A 21,364-nucleotide genomic window follows, 5' to 3' on the forward strand; every position below is an offset into this window, starting at 1 on the left:
CCACTGGTCAATGTCATCAATGACTAGAAAATTGGCAAAGTATGTGAAAAAAAATTAGTATCTGAAACTACTGAAATGCTTAACTGTGACTCTTCCTTCAGTAGCACTAGGGAGCCTACGAAAGGGCGTCTTCGTGTTGGGTTGTATTGTCCTTGAAGGCAGAGAGTTTCTCTTACTACTCTTTATGTACCTTTAGAATCTTGTACTAGTTAGCAATTCTTAGGTACTTATTGAAGGAGGTGGAAGACCCAAGTTCTAATCCAAATGCCTCTACTAACTGCATGTAGTACCTTGGGTAAGTCATTTGCAACACTAGATGCCAGGTTTTTTGTCCATAAAATACGGAGTTCCTGAAGATTTAAAAAAATCTGTCTTGCTCTTATAATACAAATGATGAGCCAATGATCAAATGACTTTCACAGCCCATCTACATAAATTTCCATTTCACTACTGATATTTCTTTCAATTTTTTAGCTTTTTAGTTTAATAACAGTAAATTTTATTAACACTGAAATAAAATTTCAGTTTTATTTAGAGTTCCATTTCCATTCTTCATTATTTGTTTTCAGCATCAATATGCAGGACAATCGCATTGCTCTAACAAAGTATTTGAAGGAGTTTAAAATTACAATTTGGTCAATTTTACAAGAACTTTTCACTCAAAGATTATCATATTTGAAATGCAAAAGTAAAAACAGAGGACTGCCATAGCTCAAATTTTGCCGTAAGAGAAGAAAAAATATTTCCTTTCCTCTGAATGTCCTCTGCCTTTAATACATGTCCCCAAACCACAAAAATTGTGAACAAGGTGATGCTTTCCACGGATTTCCTTAAAAGACCAAACCTCCAGAACTCACCTCGACAGCACGCTGCTGCCAACAAGTGTTACAGACAACTTTCCTTCATCATTTAGCTGATGCAGATTAACTTCATCTCGGAATATGTGGAAAGATTCAGAGATATTTAGCTCTTCTAAAATAAACCTTATCTCTGTGAAGTAGTTGAATTCGGTTCTCGGTACATTCAGCACTGGCAGACAGAGAACTCCAGGTGGGCTGACCTACCAAGTAAAAAGGTAACAATCTGACAACAGCAGGAGGAAAGCATGCAACTACATCTTCTCAAGCTGAGTTTCACCAGTAAAGGCAACAAGGCCACAGCAACGAGAAAGAGGAAACTCTGCCCTGGTAAACACAGCGAGGCTGTCAAGATCCCTAAAAGCACCAAGCCTCTGCCTGGGGATGGAACCGCTTTTGCGCTCATTTCGCTGGTTCAAATGTTGCCTTGAGATATACCTTCACTACATTGCTTATCCCTTAAAAATAAAAGCAGTTGTAAATGGGGGGAAAAAAGTCCTTCGGCCTCATTAAGCCACTTGACATTCTTAACCCACTTGACCTGAACCCACTAGCAGAGCATTACCCACGGGGAAGAGGCCTCTAATATTTTTTAACCTCTTGTTACTGTACATGAAACTTCTCATACATTATTTGAAATATTCTATGTCTCATTTTAATCCCTCTGCAATTTAAAAAAGTATGAATACATTCTCCTTCCTGGGGAAATAAGTTCTCATTTCTCTATGGCAGCTGCAGAAAATTAGAATGACTGACATAGGACAGGTGAGGGCTGCGGCCACACAGAGAGACACACCTGTCCCCTTTCCTTGGGTGCCTGACCCTCAGCTCCAGCCAACTGTCTGCATGCAAAAAATTCGGGCCCAGGGTGGCTGAATCTTTCAACTACTCACAAAACGTCAGAAATCTGGATCTTGAGGTGTTATTTGTAATGTTGAATTATTACAATTAATTTTTTAAATAAAAATACTATGTAGGTTAATGAAAACCCACTCATGAGTCAGATTTTGGCCTACAGATGAATTGTTGTGATTTCTGTTGGCTTCTTACATTATTTTTAAAATTCTATATTAAAAACCTGTCATTAAAATTGTGATGATGGGGGAAACAGGAGATGGGTAGAAGTTAAGAGAATTTTAGATTCATAATGATAAACAGATTTTTCTGTAGGAATTTAAAAAATGCAGGTTTTTAAAAAATCCTGTGAGTGTATTGCAACAAACCCTAAATATCACTAACAGAACATGGAGTTTGGTAACACTGAATTTTTGCATAAAGTAAATGACCTTTATCTGCCATAAGTGTAGTGTTTGTTATGCAGTTTTAATAGCCTTATCATCCATCTCTCTTTCTTAGTACTAAAATGGCAGAGCATTTGTCTGTTTCGTTCAGTTACATTTCCCAGTGCATAAAGCGGCCTGGCGCAAAGTAGACATTTCATACATATTTGCTGAGTGAAATGAATCACCCGCTGCTATTGTATATGAAGCACAAAGCCACTCCAGCAAAATAGTTTTTCTCCAACCTGTCAGACTAATATTAAGTGACAATTGTATCATAATTGTTAGTAATTTGTCTCTGGTAAGTTATTTTTCTTGATTAATTGACAGAGGTAAATCTAACTCCTAGTATTGAAACTTGTGTCAAGAGCATGCAGCCTGAACTTATTCTAATAGGTTACAGTCAGAAGAACTAGGTTCTAGGCCCAGCCACTGCCAGGCGGCTTTGAGAAAGCCAATTTCTCGCCTGAGTCTCGGTTTTCCCCATCTATAAAATGGGGCTTACCTATCAGAGTGAAAAGTAGTTAAATGGAGTCTTACGTGTGAAGGTGCAAATCTCTGTATTTATCCTATGTGTTACTATTCTAAGAGAGAAGAGCCAGTCTTGCAGGAAAAATTAAAATAGACATGCAGCCCTCTGGTGGGCGGTGGGGTCCAGTAAAGTAAGACCAAGGCACAGAGACACAGTGAATCCCCAAGTGTGACCCTTTCAGCAATTCATATTGGTCCCCATGCTCAGTGGCAAACCTCCGAAGAAGGAGAAAAGAGGCCCACATCTTTATTTTTATCTATCTCTTTTATTCATCACAACTACTTTTCAAGACATTGTAGTTATTGTTGACGGTATAATTATTATATATTTTCCTTAAAAACCTATGCCACTATCAGTCTAAAAAATCAGTCTGGTTCGGTCAATTCTATGTTCTCAAGAGAAGCAACATTGTTTTTCTAGGAGTCAAAAACCCAAGGTGCTCTTAATAAGAGCACTATTTAATATGCATGTCTCGACACAGGCACATTGATCTCCTCAGACCAATTAATCTCTCTTGTAAAGGTCAACAAATTTTAAGATAAATTGGCTATGAAGCCCGTATGTAGAGATTAGAATACTTGATCCGGCATTTTGGTCAGTTCCTGCCCTAAAGCTATTCTTTCCACCCACAGTTCATTCTGGAAGACAGGGTTTCATGTGAATTAAATCATTCTAGGACAGCTATGTATAATCTAAGAGTCAAGGATCTAAATAAAATTGGAATAAAACTAAGGGACTCCAGAAGATTAAAACTTGTGAGAAATTGGAAATAGCACCAAAATACTCATAATGTACCTTATTTTGGCTTTAAGATAATGCATTACCATGGGATGGCAAATTTTTACAGAATGGAAATTTTAAAACAACTTTTTGAAAGGTCTTTTTTACCTTTTTAAGCATATTATAAGCTTTACGCAGTACAAAGTTTCTCACTCAAGGAAGATCATGACTAAGTGAAAATGATCTTGCTCTATGAAGTTGGGGCTAAAAGGCAAAAGCAGAATATAGATGTGACCTGTAGTATCCTTGTTACTGAAAACGTCAGCCAATGAGCTCTGGACTTTCTGTGGCATCCATGCAGACTATTCCGTGCACAGATCCCTACTCCCAAGGGCATGGCTATGCAGCAAGGATGCTACAAGGAGACAAGGAATTCTGACCCCTACTTGTGGTAGTTCTGTAAATTCTCATGCCATTAGTCAAATATTGTTAAAAACTTTCATTTGTAATTTGAAAATGTTGGTCTTATTGAAGTAGTGTTGTATGAAGAGAATCAGGAAGAACTAATGAGGACCGGTGCCTAACATGTAGTAGGTAGTCAACAAGTATTTTTGATGAATGGATTATAGTACATTATTCTCTGCAACAATAAACCAGAATGTGAAATTTAAGTTAATAGTTTCCTTTTAGTCCCCCAAAACATTTGTTCTGAAAAGTTACATCATAATTTAAATTAAAAAGCATACTCTTCTTTTTCCTTACCTTGTCCAGAAAGTAAGCATATGTGAAGGCAGAAATGAGAGAATCCAAGTCACACGATTTATGTCCAATAACTACATGGACCTTCTCCAAGCATTTGCTTCGATTCTGAAACAAATTAAAAAAAAAAATCACAACATAATGGGCAATAGATCGATATAAAGAGAACATTTTCCAAAATTTTTAAAAAGTATGCCTTAGTCACATTCATGCATGACTACAGAAAATAATAAATTTATCATGATGTGTTTACATGAAGACATAATATTGCACAACCTGTTTAACATTCAGAAATGCGCATTCACATTTTAGTAAACTGTCAGGAACAAAAATCATTGGTTCAGAGTCTCAGGAGCGTCCCCAGGTAAATTCTGAAACTGGCCCCCACACGCAGAGGGCAAAGAGAGACCAAAGAAAGAGGTGAACACTCCAGATTGGTAGATGACAGTTTAATGAGCAAGGGAACATACAAAGCTTGTTTTGTGGCCACAAGACAAATAGATCTCTGCCACCTCCTTCCATAATCTTAACAGTTTACATAGAGGCCTTACTGGGTTCAGTCATGTATGGTCTCAGTAAGAACATTATCTTGAGACTGAGTCCTTGAAAAAAGTTCCCGCCGTGAGAACGGTGGGCAGAACATAGATTCTGGGGCCAGGAGAAGCTACGAGGAGCCTCCAGCTGGGTCTAGCTCACAGGTCAGCTGGTAGCCATGTCCTCTTGATGGCTTCCTCCAACCAGAGTGTGGTTTTGTTAAGATTAGTCACAATCTAACTCATATGAACTGTACCCTGAGTTACAATTTTTTAGTAAAAGATTATGTTGGTCTAAAGAGCAATTCCATCATATTCTACATCATTTTTCTTATATGAAATGTTCTAAATTTGACAAAGTGCCCTTTTTCACACGTCCCTGGCATACGACACAAAATTGGTAGGCACTTATTTTTTCAGGCCACATTTTGGGTGATAGGATAGGTTCTGTCTGCATTACACTCTATAATTTAGCAAATAAAAGTTGTAAAACTTTTCCATCCCCCAGAGAAAGGAATATGATTAGTATCATTGCTGCTCTAAAGATACAAATCCGTTGCTAGTAAAAAGTGCATGTGATGACCCCTCTGGAAAAGAGGGCGTACTGTTGTCTTTCCTGGTAACTCAGTGGTTAGTCAAAGTTCATTAAAAACAGGGTGACCGCCTTTTGAAACAATGGGTTTGAAATGCCAAAGAAGCAATCATTTCTAGAAACTTTCACAACAGAACTATCCAATAACAATAACTGTAACCTAACCTGACATCTTTTTAGTATGTCAGAGATGATACATATGTATACTTCCCTCACTTACATCCTTTAACTTCTTTTTCTAGGACTGGCTACAAAGCCAACTCAACTGTAATACTGCTCAAGAAGGAAATTAAAAAGTAACACTGCTCAGGACTCTTTCAATAGAAAAGACTTACTCCCTTAATCTACAGAACAAAATAAAGCATCATTCCGTAATTTGCTAGGCACTTCACAAATGAATCTACAAATTTGTTAGTGTTTGTATTGAACTGCTGGTGCTTGAGTTGGAAACAAGTTATTAAACAACCAGGCTGTGGCCCAAGGAACTCAAGTCACATGATAAAGTCTTGAAGGGGGCTGAGTTGAAAGAGTCTACGGATACAGAGAATGACGGTGGGGTCAATGTTACAGGTGAGTCCTGCAATATGTAATACTGCTAAATTAAAACAAACATATTTTAAAATGTATTGAGGTACAGGTATTTAGTAAAACATGATTTAAAAGTATGATATAAACTCTGACGATAATCACAATTTCCTCTCCCCATCACCACCAACTCTAGCTCCCAGATTTTCTCTCCCGGCTTCCTTCCCTTAACCTCACAAATTCAGAGCTGGCTCATTGGGCTGAGGACCCCTCAAGGGTTCCAGGCTAGGCCCAGTCCCCACTCTCAAAGCTGGACTGCTTCCCCTGCACAAGGCTGTCAGCTGTTCTAGAGACATCTAAAGAAATTTAGGTAAGTGGAATTACACTCCATTACAATACAAACAAATGCATTAGGAAATCATATTACTGTAGAAGGCTGTTCTTCCGAGAAGCTCAAAGGCCTAAGTAGACATTACCTCATTTCTCCTCCCAGATCTTGTAAGGCAGACAGAAGATTAACAACACTTTTTATAGGTCAATGGCATCTGTGATGTGGCCAAAATTGTTCCCAGAACTCATGACCCAGTTCAGTGAGCCTGTCTCCTCTGCCCCACACCAACCACTCTACAATGTTGTAATGACTTCAGACTCTACAAAGTGAATGAGCATGGGGACTGAAGGAAAAAAGGGGATGTTAAATATGCATTCTAAATACAGCAAGGCTTCTGATGTTTATGCTATCAAGACTACCTCAAAACTGAGCTATCTACTTTCTTGTCTAGGTTTGATGATTCGTAGGCACAGCTCTGGGTTCAACACTCTACTTGCATAAAAGAAGACCTGGGAGGAATAAGAAGACTTACGTGTCAATTCATTTCCGAGCACAAACCCACTACTGCTTAGAAAAAGGGGTTAAATAGAATTATAAACCGAAAGCATGTTGGGTTTGTAATAATTCGTATAGATCTTACAATTCAGGAATCTTCTGAGACTATGATTTGTTTCTCTTCCATTTAAAGAGAAAAGAGCACATATTATCTTGTAGGCCAGGCTGTAGAAGATCCTGGTACAAAACTTTGAATGTTCTTGCTGGTCCCATGTGCCTGTCTTCTCAAGCTCTCTGCCTTTCCTTCTGACTTTCCTTCTTCCCACGCTTCAAGTTTCCTCCTCGTCATGGCCTCCTCTGGTGCCATTCGCTCATGTCTGCCATCTGCAGTCAGTGCCCCAGCTCCCACACTGCAGCTCTCTCTCTCACCACTCACCTCCATCAAAATTACCATGCTGGTGCCCATCTATCTGTTTCTCCATTGGCAATTCCAACGGAGCAAGTCTATGCCAATGAGCACCCCTGGGTTAATGAGTTCCCCACCAAGGTAATGTAATTTCATTCTAAAGAGACCTTCCAAGGATTATACCACAATCCAAAAAATAACTGGAAATTTCAAGCAGACTGAGAATGTTAGATGGACGGGACATCACAACTAGAAAGTACCCTTTTCAATGCCTGCCAATAAGCCTGGAAAGTGATAGGTTCGACTTAAAAAGTCTCAGATGTCTCTAAAGTGCCCAATTCCTACCAAAAACCACTGATAAGATATAATTAGAGCATGGCACTAGGTAGGTACAATAGCAACCATGCTCAGGCTGGCTCAGGCTGACTCCTGCCTGCTTGGAAGAATAAGACATGGCATTAGTTGTGTAGACTCACCTAGTAGATGAGCTCGAGGAATGTGCAAGATTTGGCTCTTCAAACTTGGGGTCAAGAAACAGAATGAACAGAGACCCACTTTCAAGCTTCCCACCAAAAATGACATTGGCAGTGGAACAGAGCAAGCACAGGGGTCAAGTCAAGGTGAAAAAGTCTGGGGACTGATTTCAAGTGTCCAGGAAAGGTAATGGGGTCCTTTCGATGCCTGGTTTACTCTGTGGCAACGGTCCCGCCTGCAGAAGTAGCAGCAAAGCTGGTCAGTGGAACCCAAAGGAGATCCCTCACTCACAACAGGTGGTCTCGGGTTACAGAGGAGACTCTGCACCTCTCACAGCAGGTCTGTGGGCCACTCCACATAGTCTCAGACTCACAGGTGTTCAGCCTTAATATCTATGCCCCTTGATACAGTTCACCTTGAGGTCTGGATTATGCACAAACAGACAAATCATGTCCAAGTGAAAGTGACATATGGACAAGTCTGTTGATTCGATGTACTGCCATCCAACTAATAAAAACCTGTTTGTGTCAGGCACAGTACTAAGCCCTAGGGATACAGTAGTAAGCCAAACAGACAAAAATCCCTTATCACATTTTTATTTTATTGCAAGGAGAATGGAACCAAATAATTAGATAATGATAAATGGAGGAGATAGGGTGTGCTGGCAGGAGGTACACCTGAGAAGGTGACGTCAGAGTAAAGACCTGAAGTGAAGGAGTGGAGAACTGAAGTGAAGAAGTGAAGACCTGAAGTGAAGGAGTGGGAGCTAAGAGTATCTCAGGCCAAGGCGATAGCAAGTGCAAAGGCCCTGCGGAAAGTATGCCCAGCATGTTCCACTAATAACTACTTCCTAGTGTATACATTTCTCAAATGTGACTTTGTAAACTCCTAGCAAGGAGTAAATAGATCTGGGCAGTAAATGCTCATTCTCTAGTACACAAGCACACCAAGAATCAGGGAAGATTCATCACTAATGCCTAAACACAGAGCTGTACAAACCAAAACATAATGGAATCCTGATAGTGAGCTGAAATAGATACTATCCTGCTTTGTCACCTACACCTTCTAATAGATGGCCAGAATCTTTCATAATCAATGTACAAAAGAAATACATGGAACACGCCAGTATTCCAGATCACAAGTTTAATACGCTTTCAAAGTCTAATCCTATATATTAGTAAAATGAGACTTCTCAATGAAGTTCACTTCCTATCTCTTTTTAAAAGCCTGAAAAATGCCTAACATTCTAATTCAACAGCCCATTAAAGGAAGCTGCACTTGTCAGGTAAAAGCACTTTGAAACACACCCACGGAAAACAGAATTGATTAGAAAGAGGGTTTCCAAACTGGAGAGCATTATGCTAAGTGAAATAAGCCAGGCGGTGAAAGACAATACCTTATGATCTCACCTATAACTAGAACCTAATCTACAAAACAAACAAGCAAGCAAAACAGAACCAGAGACATTGAAATAAAGAATAAACTGACAGTAACCAGAGGGGAAGGGGGAGGGATAATGGGGGAAAACAGGGGAATGTCCATCAAAGAGCATGTATAAAGGACACATGGACAAAGCCAAAAGGTGTAGGTATGAGTGTAGGAGGTGGGGATGATTGGTGGTGGGGGTGTGTGGGGGGGAGATTTGGGACAACGGTACTTGACCAACAATTAAAAAAAAAAAAAGAAAGAAGGGTTCCAGATGCTGCTGGATGCTTAGGCTCCTCCATCAGGTTTGTCATAATCCCGCCCTCTGAGAAACAAAGCTACTCCCGCCTATAACTTTCCACATCCAAAATCCCACAGTAAACTTTTAGCCAATAAGTCCTTGTGATACAGCTATACTAAGATTGCCCCATACCCATCCTCTCTAAACCTCTTTTCTTAAAAACCTTATGAAATTTTTTTTCAAAAACAAGTAATTGAAAGTAATTTTGTATTCAAAACATTATAGACAAAACCCACGGAAGCTGGAGAGTATCTTTCTTCACACACCAAAGCAGAGCACATTTCTTAGGCCCTATCCTTAACCAGCAAATGAAGAAACAAGAGAAAAATAAATCTCTTGACTTGATTGAATGGTATCTCCAAAGAAACACAGGCATAGAAAAGAATTGGCAGTTGAGCTAGTACTCCCTTGACTTAATAATGCCAACTCAAAGAGGAAGCTTCCTTCCTGGAGGCTGGCTGTGCATGGTACAGAAAACAGCCTGGCTCCTTCCCAGGAGACCCCGTGCACCTGGGGCTGCCATGAATCTAAGTAAGAAGACTCAGGGGGTTGGCAGGAGGAAACCTAACAGGCTGCTCATGTCCCTGAAGGTCTTGACTCCACCGACAAAGCCATGTGGGGGGATGTGTAAGGGGCCCCAGCCGAATGAGCAGCAAGGACTAAGGGAGCTGTGGAAATGCCCAGAGCAACCAGGACCTCCAAAGGCGAGGACAAAATCCCTCTGACCACCTCTGCAGACATGCACGAAGTCACATCCTTTGTTCATTTGGTAAACAAACGAGGTGTTTCTTGGTACTGGCCCTGGGTTTAAGATGATTTCTAGAATTCCTGACCTCCTGAAATTCTCATAATCCTATCATTACAGGGAGAAAGGTTGGGACCCAGAGAGAGAGAATGCTGGAGGGAATAACATGGCATCAGGCAAACGTTAAAAGAAGCAAGGAAGGAAATGTGTATTACTTGGTGCAAGGTCTCCAGAGCACAGGAATTTTACCACCAATTGAAACCTTTGTATTTCATTCTTTATTTCTCCAGGAAGAAAATAAATACATGCCATTATAAAAAGTCAGACACAACAAAATTAATAAAACAAACATAACTACTTTGTTAACATATTGTTAATTATTTCACATTTTTATTTATGCACATATATTAACGCATGTACTTCACAAAAATGAGCTGCTTCTATTCCCACTTTTTAGAAAGTTGTTTTTTTTTTTCACTTAACAATACACTGTGGTTCTTTTTCCATGACCAAAACTACTTCATTCTTTCTGGTTTAACAGTAGCCCTTATGTGGATACATCTGTGTGTATTGGGGAGTGGGGCCTGGGAGGTGTGGACGAGGTGCAGGAGCACACGTATATAGAAGTTCTGGAATCAGAATAGGTGCTTTCTTCTTTTTTTTTCAATCTCCATGATATTGACAGATAGCCCACTGGCTTCCTAGTCCAGTTCCATTCTAATGGTTAATTAATAAACAATAAAAAGTGACCTGGAGGCCACTTCCAGAGCTGTGCCTCAGGTCATGGGTAAAAGCAAAAACATTGACCAGAACCTACAAATTCAGGACATAGACATTTTATATTTAATTTTCTCATAAATGTCCTAATCTAATTGGTGACCTACTGGATGAATACAATGCATCGAATTAGGAAAAGGCAAAAAACTTTCAATGGTAAGACTCAAATGATTTTGAGATAATTTAATCATCTCACTGATAAAACTAAACCTAATCAATTCAGACAAATAATATTGCCTATAACCTCTCCCCTCACTGCCCTCCCAACCAACCCCAATCATGTTTTCCCTCAGCCTTCTCTTGGCCACACTGGAGAATGCCCTTTTCTATGATCTTTCATTTGGGGAAAATGTGGGACAGGAGAGTCTGAGCAAACTCAACTGTAAATAGCTCAGGTCATGTGCACCTGTACCTTTTTCTCCATCATCAAATGCAAGCCACTGTGGATAGGCAATGTGGGAACCAAAAACTAAGCCCAGGTACTGCCTGAGGCCCTTCTTGGGTGGGCAATCTGGGTCCCCAGTTCCTTTGAGGGCAGGCTCCTTTTAGGTAGAATATTGAACATTGACTCAACCACTCTTTTGCCTTTTCAGCTGCATTGATCCTTCTGCAACCAATTTGCTGCCCACCTTGAAAATAGTGTTTTCAAAAGGGGTGGTTTTATGTGTAGTTGATACACACCTTCTGGATCATAATAACGATCTGGGCCAGAATTGTCGTTTTACCCACAACACTTAATTTGTTTTAAAACTTATTTTTCTAACAGTGCCCTCAATATTTTCTAACCAGTTTTTGGGAGCAGAACCATTGTTTTCTCTCCACAGCTTCAAATATAAAGGATGGCCCTCCCAAATCCTTGCCTTTCCTGCAAAGCCCTCATAAGAACTATCCTTCATAGATTCCTAAGATATGTAATTGTTCTAGCCATTCCACTGTGGAGGGAAATGTGTCCATACATTTATTACCAACTTGGTAGGGCAGCTCTCCAGTCTCCCGTTTAGGTACTACTTCCTTCTAGCTGATGTAGATGTCCCATCCCAGAAGTTTGTGCTTTATGGTCTTTATAGTCCCTCAGACTTTCCCTTTTCAAACTCGAGCTATAGCCTTTTTCATCTAGTGTCACACGGACGTGCACCCAAGTCCACAAGCCTTTCCTCTGCCTCTTCTGATGGTCTGCTCTCTGTGCCTCTTCACCGCCCTTGCCAGGGACTGAATGGCATGCCACCAAAATTCATATCAAAGCCCTAACTCCCAATGTGATGGAATTTGGAGATGTGATGTGTGGGAAATAATTAGGTTTAGATGAAGTCACAATGGCGGGGCCCTCAAGACATGATTAGTGCTTTGTAAGAAGACACACCTGACAGCGTGCAACCTCTCTCCCTCTTCCTTTCTCTTTCTGCCATGTGAGATCTTTGGAGAAGGAGGCTGTCTGTAAGCCAAGAAGGAGCTCTTACTGGACCCCAACGATGTTGGCACCCTAACCTTGAACTCTCAGCCTCTAGAACTATAGGAAATAAATTTCTGTTGTTAAGCCACTCAGTCTGTGCTATTTTGTTATGGCAGTTCAAACTAACACAGGCCTCCAGGTTGGAGTCATTCCAAAATTCAAAACTACGAGGAGATAGTTGAACTTTAAGGAATGCTTAGAAGAGTTTTTTTACTAAGTGATTGATGTCAAAGGCAATACAAGAGGTTTAAAAACCAAATGAGAAAGAACATCCCTTATACACATAGAAATTTACACCCATATCACCTAAGGTTTATACATTAATTTATTTTATGAAACAATATATGTTCATCATAAAACATTTAGAAAAAGTAGGAACTCACAAAGAAAAAACTCAGGATCCAAAGTTAATCACTATGTATATTTAATGTATTCCTTCCAACTTTTTCTATGCTTTTATGTGTTCTCTTTTGTAATACTCCTATTATTACACATATTATTTTATAACCTCCTTTTTAACAACAGTCCAAGTATTCTCCCTAAACTCTAAAATATATATGTTGTGATAGCTAAGGGTGAATGTGTTTGCTTTTGTAACCCAAGTTGCCAGCCTATTGCTCTGCACACAGTAGGTGCTTAATAAGTATTGAAAAAATAAATTGGACTTCCAGTCAAGATGCAGAAGCATAAGCAGACATGGTTCACAACCTCCCACAACCACATCAAAATTACAACTAACATATAGAACAACCATCACAGATCCATCGGAAATTGAGTTGAACGTAAGTCTGACAACTACAGAACTGAAGAAACCACATCCATCCGGACTGGTAGGAGGGGTATAAATGCGGAACAGGCTGCCCCACATCCATGTGTGGTGGATAAAAATTCAGGAGGGATATCTTGGGAGCAAGGAGTCCCAGCCCCACACCAGGGCCCCAGGCCCAGGGTTCCAGTGCCAGGAAGATACGTCCCCAAAACTTCCAGCTGCAAAAACCAGTGGGGATTCAGTTGGGGGAAGAAACTTCTGGAGCCCCAAGCATTTCCTCTTAAAGAACCCACTAGTGGACTCACCTACTCAGACTCATTCCCTCTGAGCTCCAGCATCAAGGTAGCAGCTTGAAAACTACCAGTAGCATACAGGGATAAACTGAAGTGTCTGGCATCAAGATAAGCAGAGGCAATTTTCCCTTTTCTGAACCCTCCCTCAACAAAGCCATTGAGCTGGCAAGCTATTGCCATATCTGAGACTCCATCAACCTGGCTAACACTCTTTGACCAGCCCTGGAGATCTCCTGAGACAGTGACCCACCCAACTTATGGGCCGGCCCATTGAAGTTGCTTTTCTATAAGAATGGCTTATCTAGGCTCATGCTTCACAACTTCTTAAATCCTCTCAAACAAGCAACATCTGGCCTCAGTGAGCCCCAGGCCCAGCATTAGCAGCAGCCAGCCTAGATTCACAGCTTGGCTTCACCTGGGAATCTACAAGCCCAGCATCAGTAGCAGCCATCTCAGATTGCTTTATAGCTCAGGTAGGGTTATCCCAGGCAAAACACAAGTGGAGGCCAACCTTGACTTGTGGTACCTGGGAAACTCCAGAGCCTGTGCACCCAGTGGGCAGCTACACACCACCTTGGAGCACCACCACCCTGCCCCTGCACAGCTGATCCTCCATAGAGTGCAGAGGGTGGTGGTCAGTGGTCATAGCCAATCCTTGCAGCTGACTGGCCTGGGTAAATCCCTTCCATTGATCTAACAATAGCAACCAAGGTTTGACTATAAGAGGAGGGTGTACTCAGCCCACACAAAGGGTACACCTTGAGTACCCTGAGGGATAGGGTAGGCTGTGCCACTGGACCCTACAAGACACCCACTACATTAGGCCACGCTACCAAACACAGAGCCTAAGCAGCTCTACCTGAAACATAGAAACAAATACAGGGAGGCTGCCAAAATAAGGAGACAAAGAAATATAGCCCAAATGAAAGAACAGATCAAATCTCCAGAAAAAGAGCCAAATGAAATGGAGATAAGCAATCTATCAAATGCAGAGTTTAAAACACTGGTTATAAGGATGCTCCAGGAACTTAGTGAGGACCTCAACAGCATAAAAAAGATCCAGTCAGAAACAAAGGATACACTAATTAAAATAAAGCACAATTTACAGGGAAACAGCAGTAGAGTGGATGAAGCCGAGAAGCAAATCAATGATTTGGAATATAAGGAAGCAAAAAACAACCAATCAGAACAAGAAGAAGAAGAAAGAATAAAAACAATGAGGATAGTGTAAGCAGCCTCTGGGACCTTCAAGAGGTCCAACATTTGCATCATAGTGTTGCCAGAAGGAGAAGAGAAAGAGCAAGAAATTGGAAATTGATTTGAAAAAATAATGAAAGAAAACTTCCTTAATTTGGTGAAGGAAATAGACATGGGAGTCCAGGAAGCACAAAGAATGCCAACAAGGTGGATGCAGAGGCCCACTGCAAGACACATCATAATTAAAATGCCAAAGGTTAAAAGATAAAGAGAGAATCTTAAAAGCAGCAAGAGAAAATTAGTTAGTTACCTACAGTGGAGTTCCCATAAGACTGTCAGCTGATTTCTTACCAGAAACTTTGCAGGCTAGAAGGAATTGGCAAGAAATATTCAAATTCATGAAAAGCAGGGACCTACAGCCAAGATTTCTCTACCCATAAAACTATCATTTAGAATCAAAGGGCAGATAGATAAAGAGCTTACCAGACAAGAGAAAAGTAAAGGGTTTCATCAGCAGCAAAGCATTATTATATGAAATATTAAAAGGAATAATTTAAGAAGAAGATCAAACTATGAACAATAAAATGGCAATAAATACATATCTATTAACAATTGAATCTAAAAAAAACTGAGCAAACAAGAACAGAAAGAGAATCATGGAAACAGAGAGTGTTTTGATGGTTGTCAGATGGGAGCAGGGTGTGGAGGAATGGATGAAGAGGTAAGGGGATTAGGAAGTACAAATAGTAGACAGAGAATAACCATGGGATGTAAAGTACAGTATAGGAGATGGAGTAGCCAAAGAACTTATGTGCATGACCCATGGACATGAACAATGGTGGGGCAATTGCCTGAGGGAATGGGAGGTGCAGGGCGGAGGGGGTGAAGGGAGAAAAATCAGGACAACTGTAATAGTATAATCAATGAAATATAATTTTAAAAAGAAAAAAGAAACTAATAATTATAAAGTTTAATGGATATAATATTCTTTAATGTGGATTATTAAAATTTATTTAGTCAATTTCTTATTGTTGCAGATGTTATTTTTTATTAAATGAGACTACAGTAAATTTTGGAAGATAATTATTGTGCTGATCCCTTGTTAATTCTTCAGTACCAATTCCTGAATTTTACATTTCTGGGTTGAAGAATGTACATATTTTGATACTCACCAGAAAAGTTGTATAAAGTTACATTTTTTACCCACAGAAATACCTGATTTTTGATCCTTCAACTGTATTTAAGTATTATCATTTTGGTAGGTAATGTTAATTTATATTTATTATGATTATGAGTGTTTTAAGTCATTTTTTTTCATCTGGACACCAAATGTTATTGCCTTCATAGCAACAGTTTTTTTGTGTGAATTATTCTCTACATATCTTCTAGGATGTTTGTCCTACTCTCCTTGATTGATAAGCTATTACAATATTACTACATTTTCAACTCTGATAACATATTAATTTGTTCTCTGGCCATGGGCATCTGTGGAACAATCTGTGTATGCAATAAGCATGCATTATTTAAGATGACATCATTTCAAGTGCTAAAGAGCAATGGTACACCCTATACAAGCTTTTCCTCAGTCTACCTACTCTGCTTTCTGCAAATGTTGCAATTATCCACATCAGACTCTGCTTAGGACAGCTGTGGAAAACAGTTATGGTCTCTACCTCTTGACTGGAATGCTTTTGGTCCTCTGTTCTATAATTAGCTTCAGATAAAAATGATAATGCAACTTAAAATTAAATGTAAGGTGTTAAATGTGTCTTTAAAAGTAGTGAAATTTTGGTACGGCAACAGCACCAAAAAGAATGATTAAAGACAAAGAATAGAGTGGGAGATAATATTTGCATAATATTTTCACCATCTTGCCATTAAAAAGGCAATATTCCTAACACATGAGGAATTCCTAGACATTGATTTTTTAAAAAATGGATTAAATAGTTAAGAATGTGAATAGGCAATTAACAGAAGAAGTAATAAATACATGAAAAGAAACAACCTCATTAGCAGTCATGAAAATGCAAATTAGACTGACAATAAACTGACATTTTTTTTTGCCTATCAGATTGGAAAAAAAGTAAGACTGTTAATGTCCACTGCTGGCTAAACTGTAGGCAGCAGTAAGGAATACTGTAATAACTAGATGGGTACTAGACTTATGGGCATATCTCTTTGTAAGTCATATAAATTATAACCACTATGCTCCATACCTGAAAATAATATCATACTGAAAGTCACATGTAATTGAAAATTTAAAAAAATTTAAATTAAAAAATAACATCCATTGTTAAATGTGGATATATAATAAAATCCCCAAAAATGTTTATTGAAGCAGTATTTGTAACGGAGAGAAGAAGAAGAAACAACTTCAAAGTACAACAATCAAGGATCATTGAATAAATTATGGACTATCAATAAAATAGAATCAAAGCAGCTATTACCAAACAAATGAGTTAGAACAGTATCTAATGACCTGGAAAAATGTGCTCCAATATTTTTTCCCATGATATCACATGGCTGCTTCTTCCCTCCTGGATCCTGCTTCTCAGAATAAAAGCGTGCTGTGGATTCCACTTGGGTGACAACAATGTCTTGCCAAATGAACTAGGGTCACCTAGTAGGACATTATCATAATGCAAATTGCTGAGCCCCACACCTGATACTCAGATTCATGGTCTGCAGTGGAATCTGAGAATTAAGTGACTGCTTGGGGAACCATGGCCTTAAAGGGGACTCATGATGAGCTCTCAAGGACCATCTGGCTTCTGTCAACTACAGAATATATCTGCATTTTGTTTTTGAGAGGGACCACTTGAGTTCCTCTAGATCAAGTACAATTTCAGAGAGGAATACTGGTGCTATATTATTCAGATTTACTTAAGTTTAGAGCTAGAAGAGGCCTTAGGATTCGCCCAGTTGAAACCTATCAATGCTTTCCCAAGTGAGGTAGTGGACCTCAGAGTAATGGAGGAAGCCACACATCGTTTTAAATTTTCTGAGGTTTTTTGATATGCTTTACATTTACAATATTCCTTAAAGCTAGTAAAAGTCTTTTAAGTACATTGTCTCAAGACATGTATTGATTTCTGAATTCAGAAATAAAAAAGCAAAGAGGTTTACAGGAAAGAAAGAGAAGAAAGGAAGCATGGAAAAGAAAAAGAGAAGGAAGGGGAAGAAAGAGGGAGCGGAAGGGAAGAGGCAGGTTTGAAGGGAGGGAAATTCTTTTTCGTCGGACTTTATGAAAAGCCCAGGCTTTTCAGTGGGCACCCTTGGTAACTGGTCAGAGCATGCCTCTGGTTTCAGTCTTGTAGAAGTAAATCAGCACTTAGAATGGCACCTGGTAAAAACATTTAACTAAAGATCTGTTGAAAGAATGGTCCAAAGTAGTAAGTGAGCCCAAATTTTGCGTTAATGGGTAGCTGAGGTCTAGATGGCAAGTAGAATAGCAGAAAGAGAAAAATACCCTGTCTGCACCTTGTGTGCCTTTCTCCTCCCTTATCTCCCACCATATTCCCTCCCACAAACCCTCATTTACAACGCATATCCTCTTGGCCTTTCTTTCTAGTCTTTGTCTTATGGGAAGCAGGTGCAGGAGAACAGCGGTGCTCACAGTACCATCAGCACACAACAAAGAAATAACAAACCATCTCAGACCACACAGAGCCACCCATACCACCCTGCTGCATAATTCAAACAAGATCTTCTGTGATATAATTGAACAAAGAAAATGTTCTCGGTGGAATTAGAATTTAGGGCTAAATCTGTGATACCTTAAGGGACTGTCAGGTGGGCTCCATCTCAGAGAAATTATTGGGGGAAAATAAAAAATGGAGACCCTTCACTTTGCTTTACTTTTGTAGCTTTGCTTTTTTCCCCTCTTCATGTTGGCAGCCTAATGTTATTCCCATATTCTTGTGTACATGTGTCTAAATATTTATACTGGTTGCTATAAGTCAAGAGCAATTTATGAAAGGTGGAGAAATAGCCCCCAATTGTGATTTTAGTCTTGATTCAGTATAGCACTCAAACCAGCTTTCCCCATCTACAGAAAGAAGAAATGCATTCTGATCAGAGGAGGGTATAGACAGGGCATTTCTTCATAAACTGTTTCTTATCAGTATATATCACAGGAAAACTTAGGATGACTCTTTGTGCCTATATAACACACACTAAATGTTTCTGTAAAACTTTTATAGTAACTTCTATAAAGAACTCAGAATAAAAGAACTAAAGCAGCAAAAAGTATGATGACCTTTGAAATTTTTTAACTTACCTGTCTTTGTCTATCTTTGCTAACACATTTTCGAGGCCTTCTAGTAAGAACATAAAACCTTCTGAAAAATAAGATGTTCATCTTTGTGCAGATACATGCTGGTGGGTTGCTTAGTAGATGTCCACATGATACTTTCAAGGTCTGGTCCAGTTTATTGTGTCCATCAATATAAAGAACCTCTTGAATGAGGTACATCCAGGAATAACGAGGAAGTGGCATTTCTGTTCATACTTATGTAGGATTTTAGTTTCTAAAATAGTTTAGCCACCCTCTCCCTCATTAGCTGTACTAGTGGACTGACATGGGCCAAAGGAATCCTATAGAATGAAAGCCAACCCATGCGGGTCATTTACACACACCCTACTAGAGCGTTTCACAACAACATCTCTGGGACAAAGGCCTTCTGCACAGAAGTGTACAACACCCCACCTACCAAACTTCAAAATAGATGTAGACTTTTATTTCCTTCACCCTTTAATAATAAAAGGAAATAGACTTCCAGGAAGTCCAGGAAGCTCATAGAGTCCCAAAGAAGTTGGACCCAAGGAAGCACACACCAAGGCCCATCATAATTGTATTACCCAAGATTAAAGATAAGGTGAGAATTTTAAAAGCAATAAGAGAAAATGAGACAGTTACCCACAAAGGAGTTCCCATAAGACTATTAGCTGATTTCTCAAAAGAAATCTCATAGGCAAGAAGGGGCTGGAAAGAAGTATTCAAAGTCATGAAAGGCAAGGACATATATCAAAGATTACTCTACCCAGCAAAGCTATCATTTAGAATGGGGGCCAGGTAAAGTGCTTCTCAGATAAGGTCAAGTTAAAGGATTTCATCATCACCAAGCCCTTATTATATGAAATGTTAAAGGGACTTATCTAAGAAAAAAAAAGATAAAAACTATGAACCGTAAAATGGCAACAAACTCACAACTATTAACAACTGAAACTAAAAACAAAAACAAGAACAAACTAAGCAAACAAGAATAGGAACAGAATCACAGAAGTGGAGATCACATGGAGGGTTATCAGTGGGGAGAGGGAAAGGGAGAATGGGGGAAAAGGTACAGGGAATAAGAAGGAAATAAAATATTTTATTTTATTTTAAAAAATAAAATAAAATATCCATGAAAATTAATATTTTAATAATTAAATGCTCTACTTTTCATACTATTTTTCTGTTCTTTAAAGTCTCGTAAGTTATAGAAATTTACTTTTAAAATTTAAATATATTTATTTTTATTGAAAAATTTGTGATTCATAAATATTTTAATTTTTCTTTAATTCACTTGTATGGTGAAGAAAAAAAGTTTTCTGCACTCTACATTAAGCTCCCAGAACTTTTTATTTTCAGCCTTTTGTTTGATCAGGTCCTCTGAAGGTGTTGTCCCTTCCAAAGCATGGGCTGCTCCAGATACTTTAATTATTTCTTCTCCCTCAGACTGGAAAGGCTAGGGCTAATTAGTCAGGTTTTCTCCCCGCCATGAACAAGCCCAGGTGTGCTCAGAAGACTTTTCCCAGAAGCTTTGCTTTTCTGCAGTCAGCTTTTTGTTGTCATAAGGAAGATCTATTGCTTTAATACTCACACGTGTAAATGTCTGTATTTGGAACGGACGTCAGGCAGGTGACACCACACACCTGGCATGTCTGAAACTGGCTCAGACATGACAGTAATGAACAGATAAGTGGTTAGAAGTAGACAGGAGGAAAAGATGCATTTCCAGCAAGACACACTTATGCCAGTTCACAGGGAAATGAACAAGGGATATGCAGAGCAATTACTGTATTTTGCAAAGATGACAGTTTTTAATGATGCCATTATTTATTACACTGTGTGTTTTTCCATGACAGAAGAACCCTCACCTTTTAGGTGACCTCTTCTCTCTCTCAAAGTATTATGTAAAATAGGGAACTGTTTTCAAACTAAACAGTACCTGGCACACAGTAATTAGATATTCAATAAGTTTAATTAAAGTGCATGTGTTGCCCTGACTGTTGTGGCTCAGTGGGTTGGATGTCACCCTGCAAAGTGAAAGGTCTCTGGTTCAATTCCCAGTCAGGACATGTGCCTAGGTTGCAGGTTCAGTCCCTGAGCCGGATGCGTAGGAGAGGCAACTAATCAATGTTTCTCTCTCACATTGATGTTTCTCTTTCTCTTTTTCTCCCTCCCTTCCCCTGTCTCTGTCTAAAAAAAATAAAGAAGTGCTGTGGTACAGAATAGTGCATTAGAATATGTAGATAAAGATACAGATATATCTACATAAATAAATTCTGTATATTCCACTGATGTTTTAAAAGCATTAACATATTAATGTGAACTAAGAACCATGCTCTGATAAGAACAAGCTTCCCAATAAAAAGTTTCAAGTCTTCTAAGCATCAGATTCTTCCAACCTTGGGATAATGTAATTTTATGGTTCTAAGCAGTGAACAACCTATTTTCAATTGCCCAGACATTTCCCTTTGTCTGTTCTCCTCTGTTTGAGAGAATTACCAAGGAATCTCCAAATATAGCCCCTCAATATGGAAAATTTTCAACATATCAATGTGAGTTCTATTTTTGTCACTTCAAGGTACATAATCAACTAAATAGATTATTGAAAGACCTTTAATACAAAACTGTTA

General features: G+C 39.2%; 1 protein-coding gene across 15 annotated transcripts in view; it reads right to left on the bottom strand.

The window, feature by feature from the left end:
• Nucleotides 1-21,364, bottom strand: part of PRUNE2 (prune homolog 2 with BCH domain) — a 235,356-nt gene that overhangs the window by 178,403 nt on the left and 35,589 nt on the right. For all 15 annotated transcript variants that reach the window (XR_004902220.1, XM_036021759.1, XM_036021756.1 and 12 more), the window contains exons 2-3: nt 4,152-4,256; nt 858-1,060 (exon numbers count right to left, since the gene is read on the bottom strand). Coding sequence is in view for 14 of the 15 variants with exons in the window: in XM_036021759.1 (XP_035877652.1) it covers nt 858-1,060; nt 4,152-4,256 (308 nt within the window). In the remaining variant the exon portion in view is untranslated. The remainder of the gene's footprint in view (nt 1-857; nt 1,061-4,151; nt 4,257-21,364) is intronic.

This window comes from Phyllostomus discolor, chromosome 3, assembly GCF_004126475.2.
Source record: "Phyllostomus discolor isolate MPI-MPIP mPhyDis1 chromosome 3, mPhyDis1.pri.v3, whole genome shotgun sequence".
NCBI classification, from domain to species: Eukaryota; Metazoa; Chordata; class Mammalia; order Chiroptera; family Phyllostomidae; genus Phyllostomus; species Phyllostomus discolor.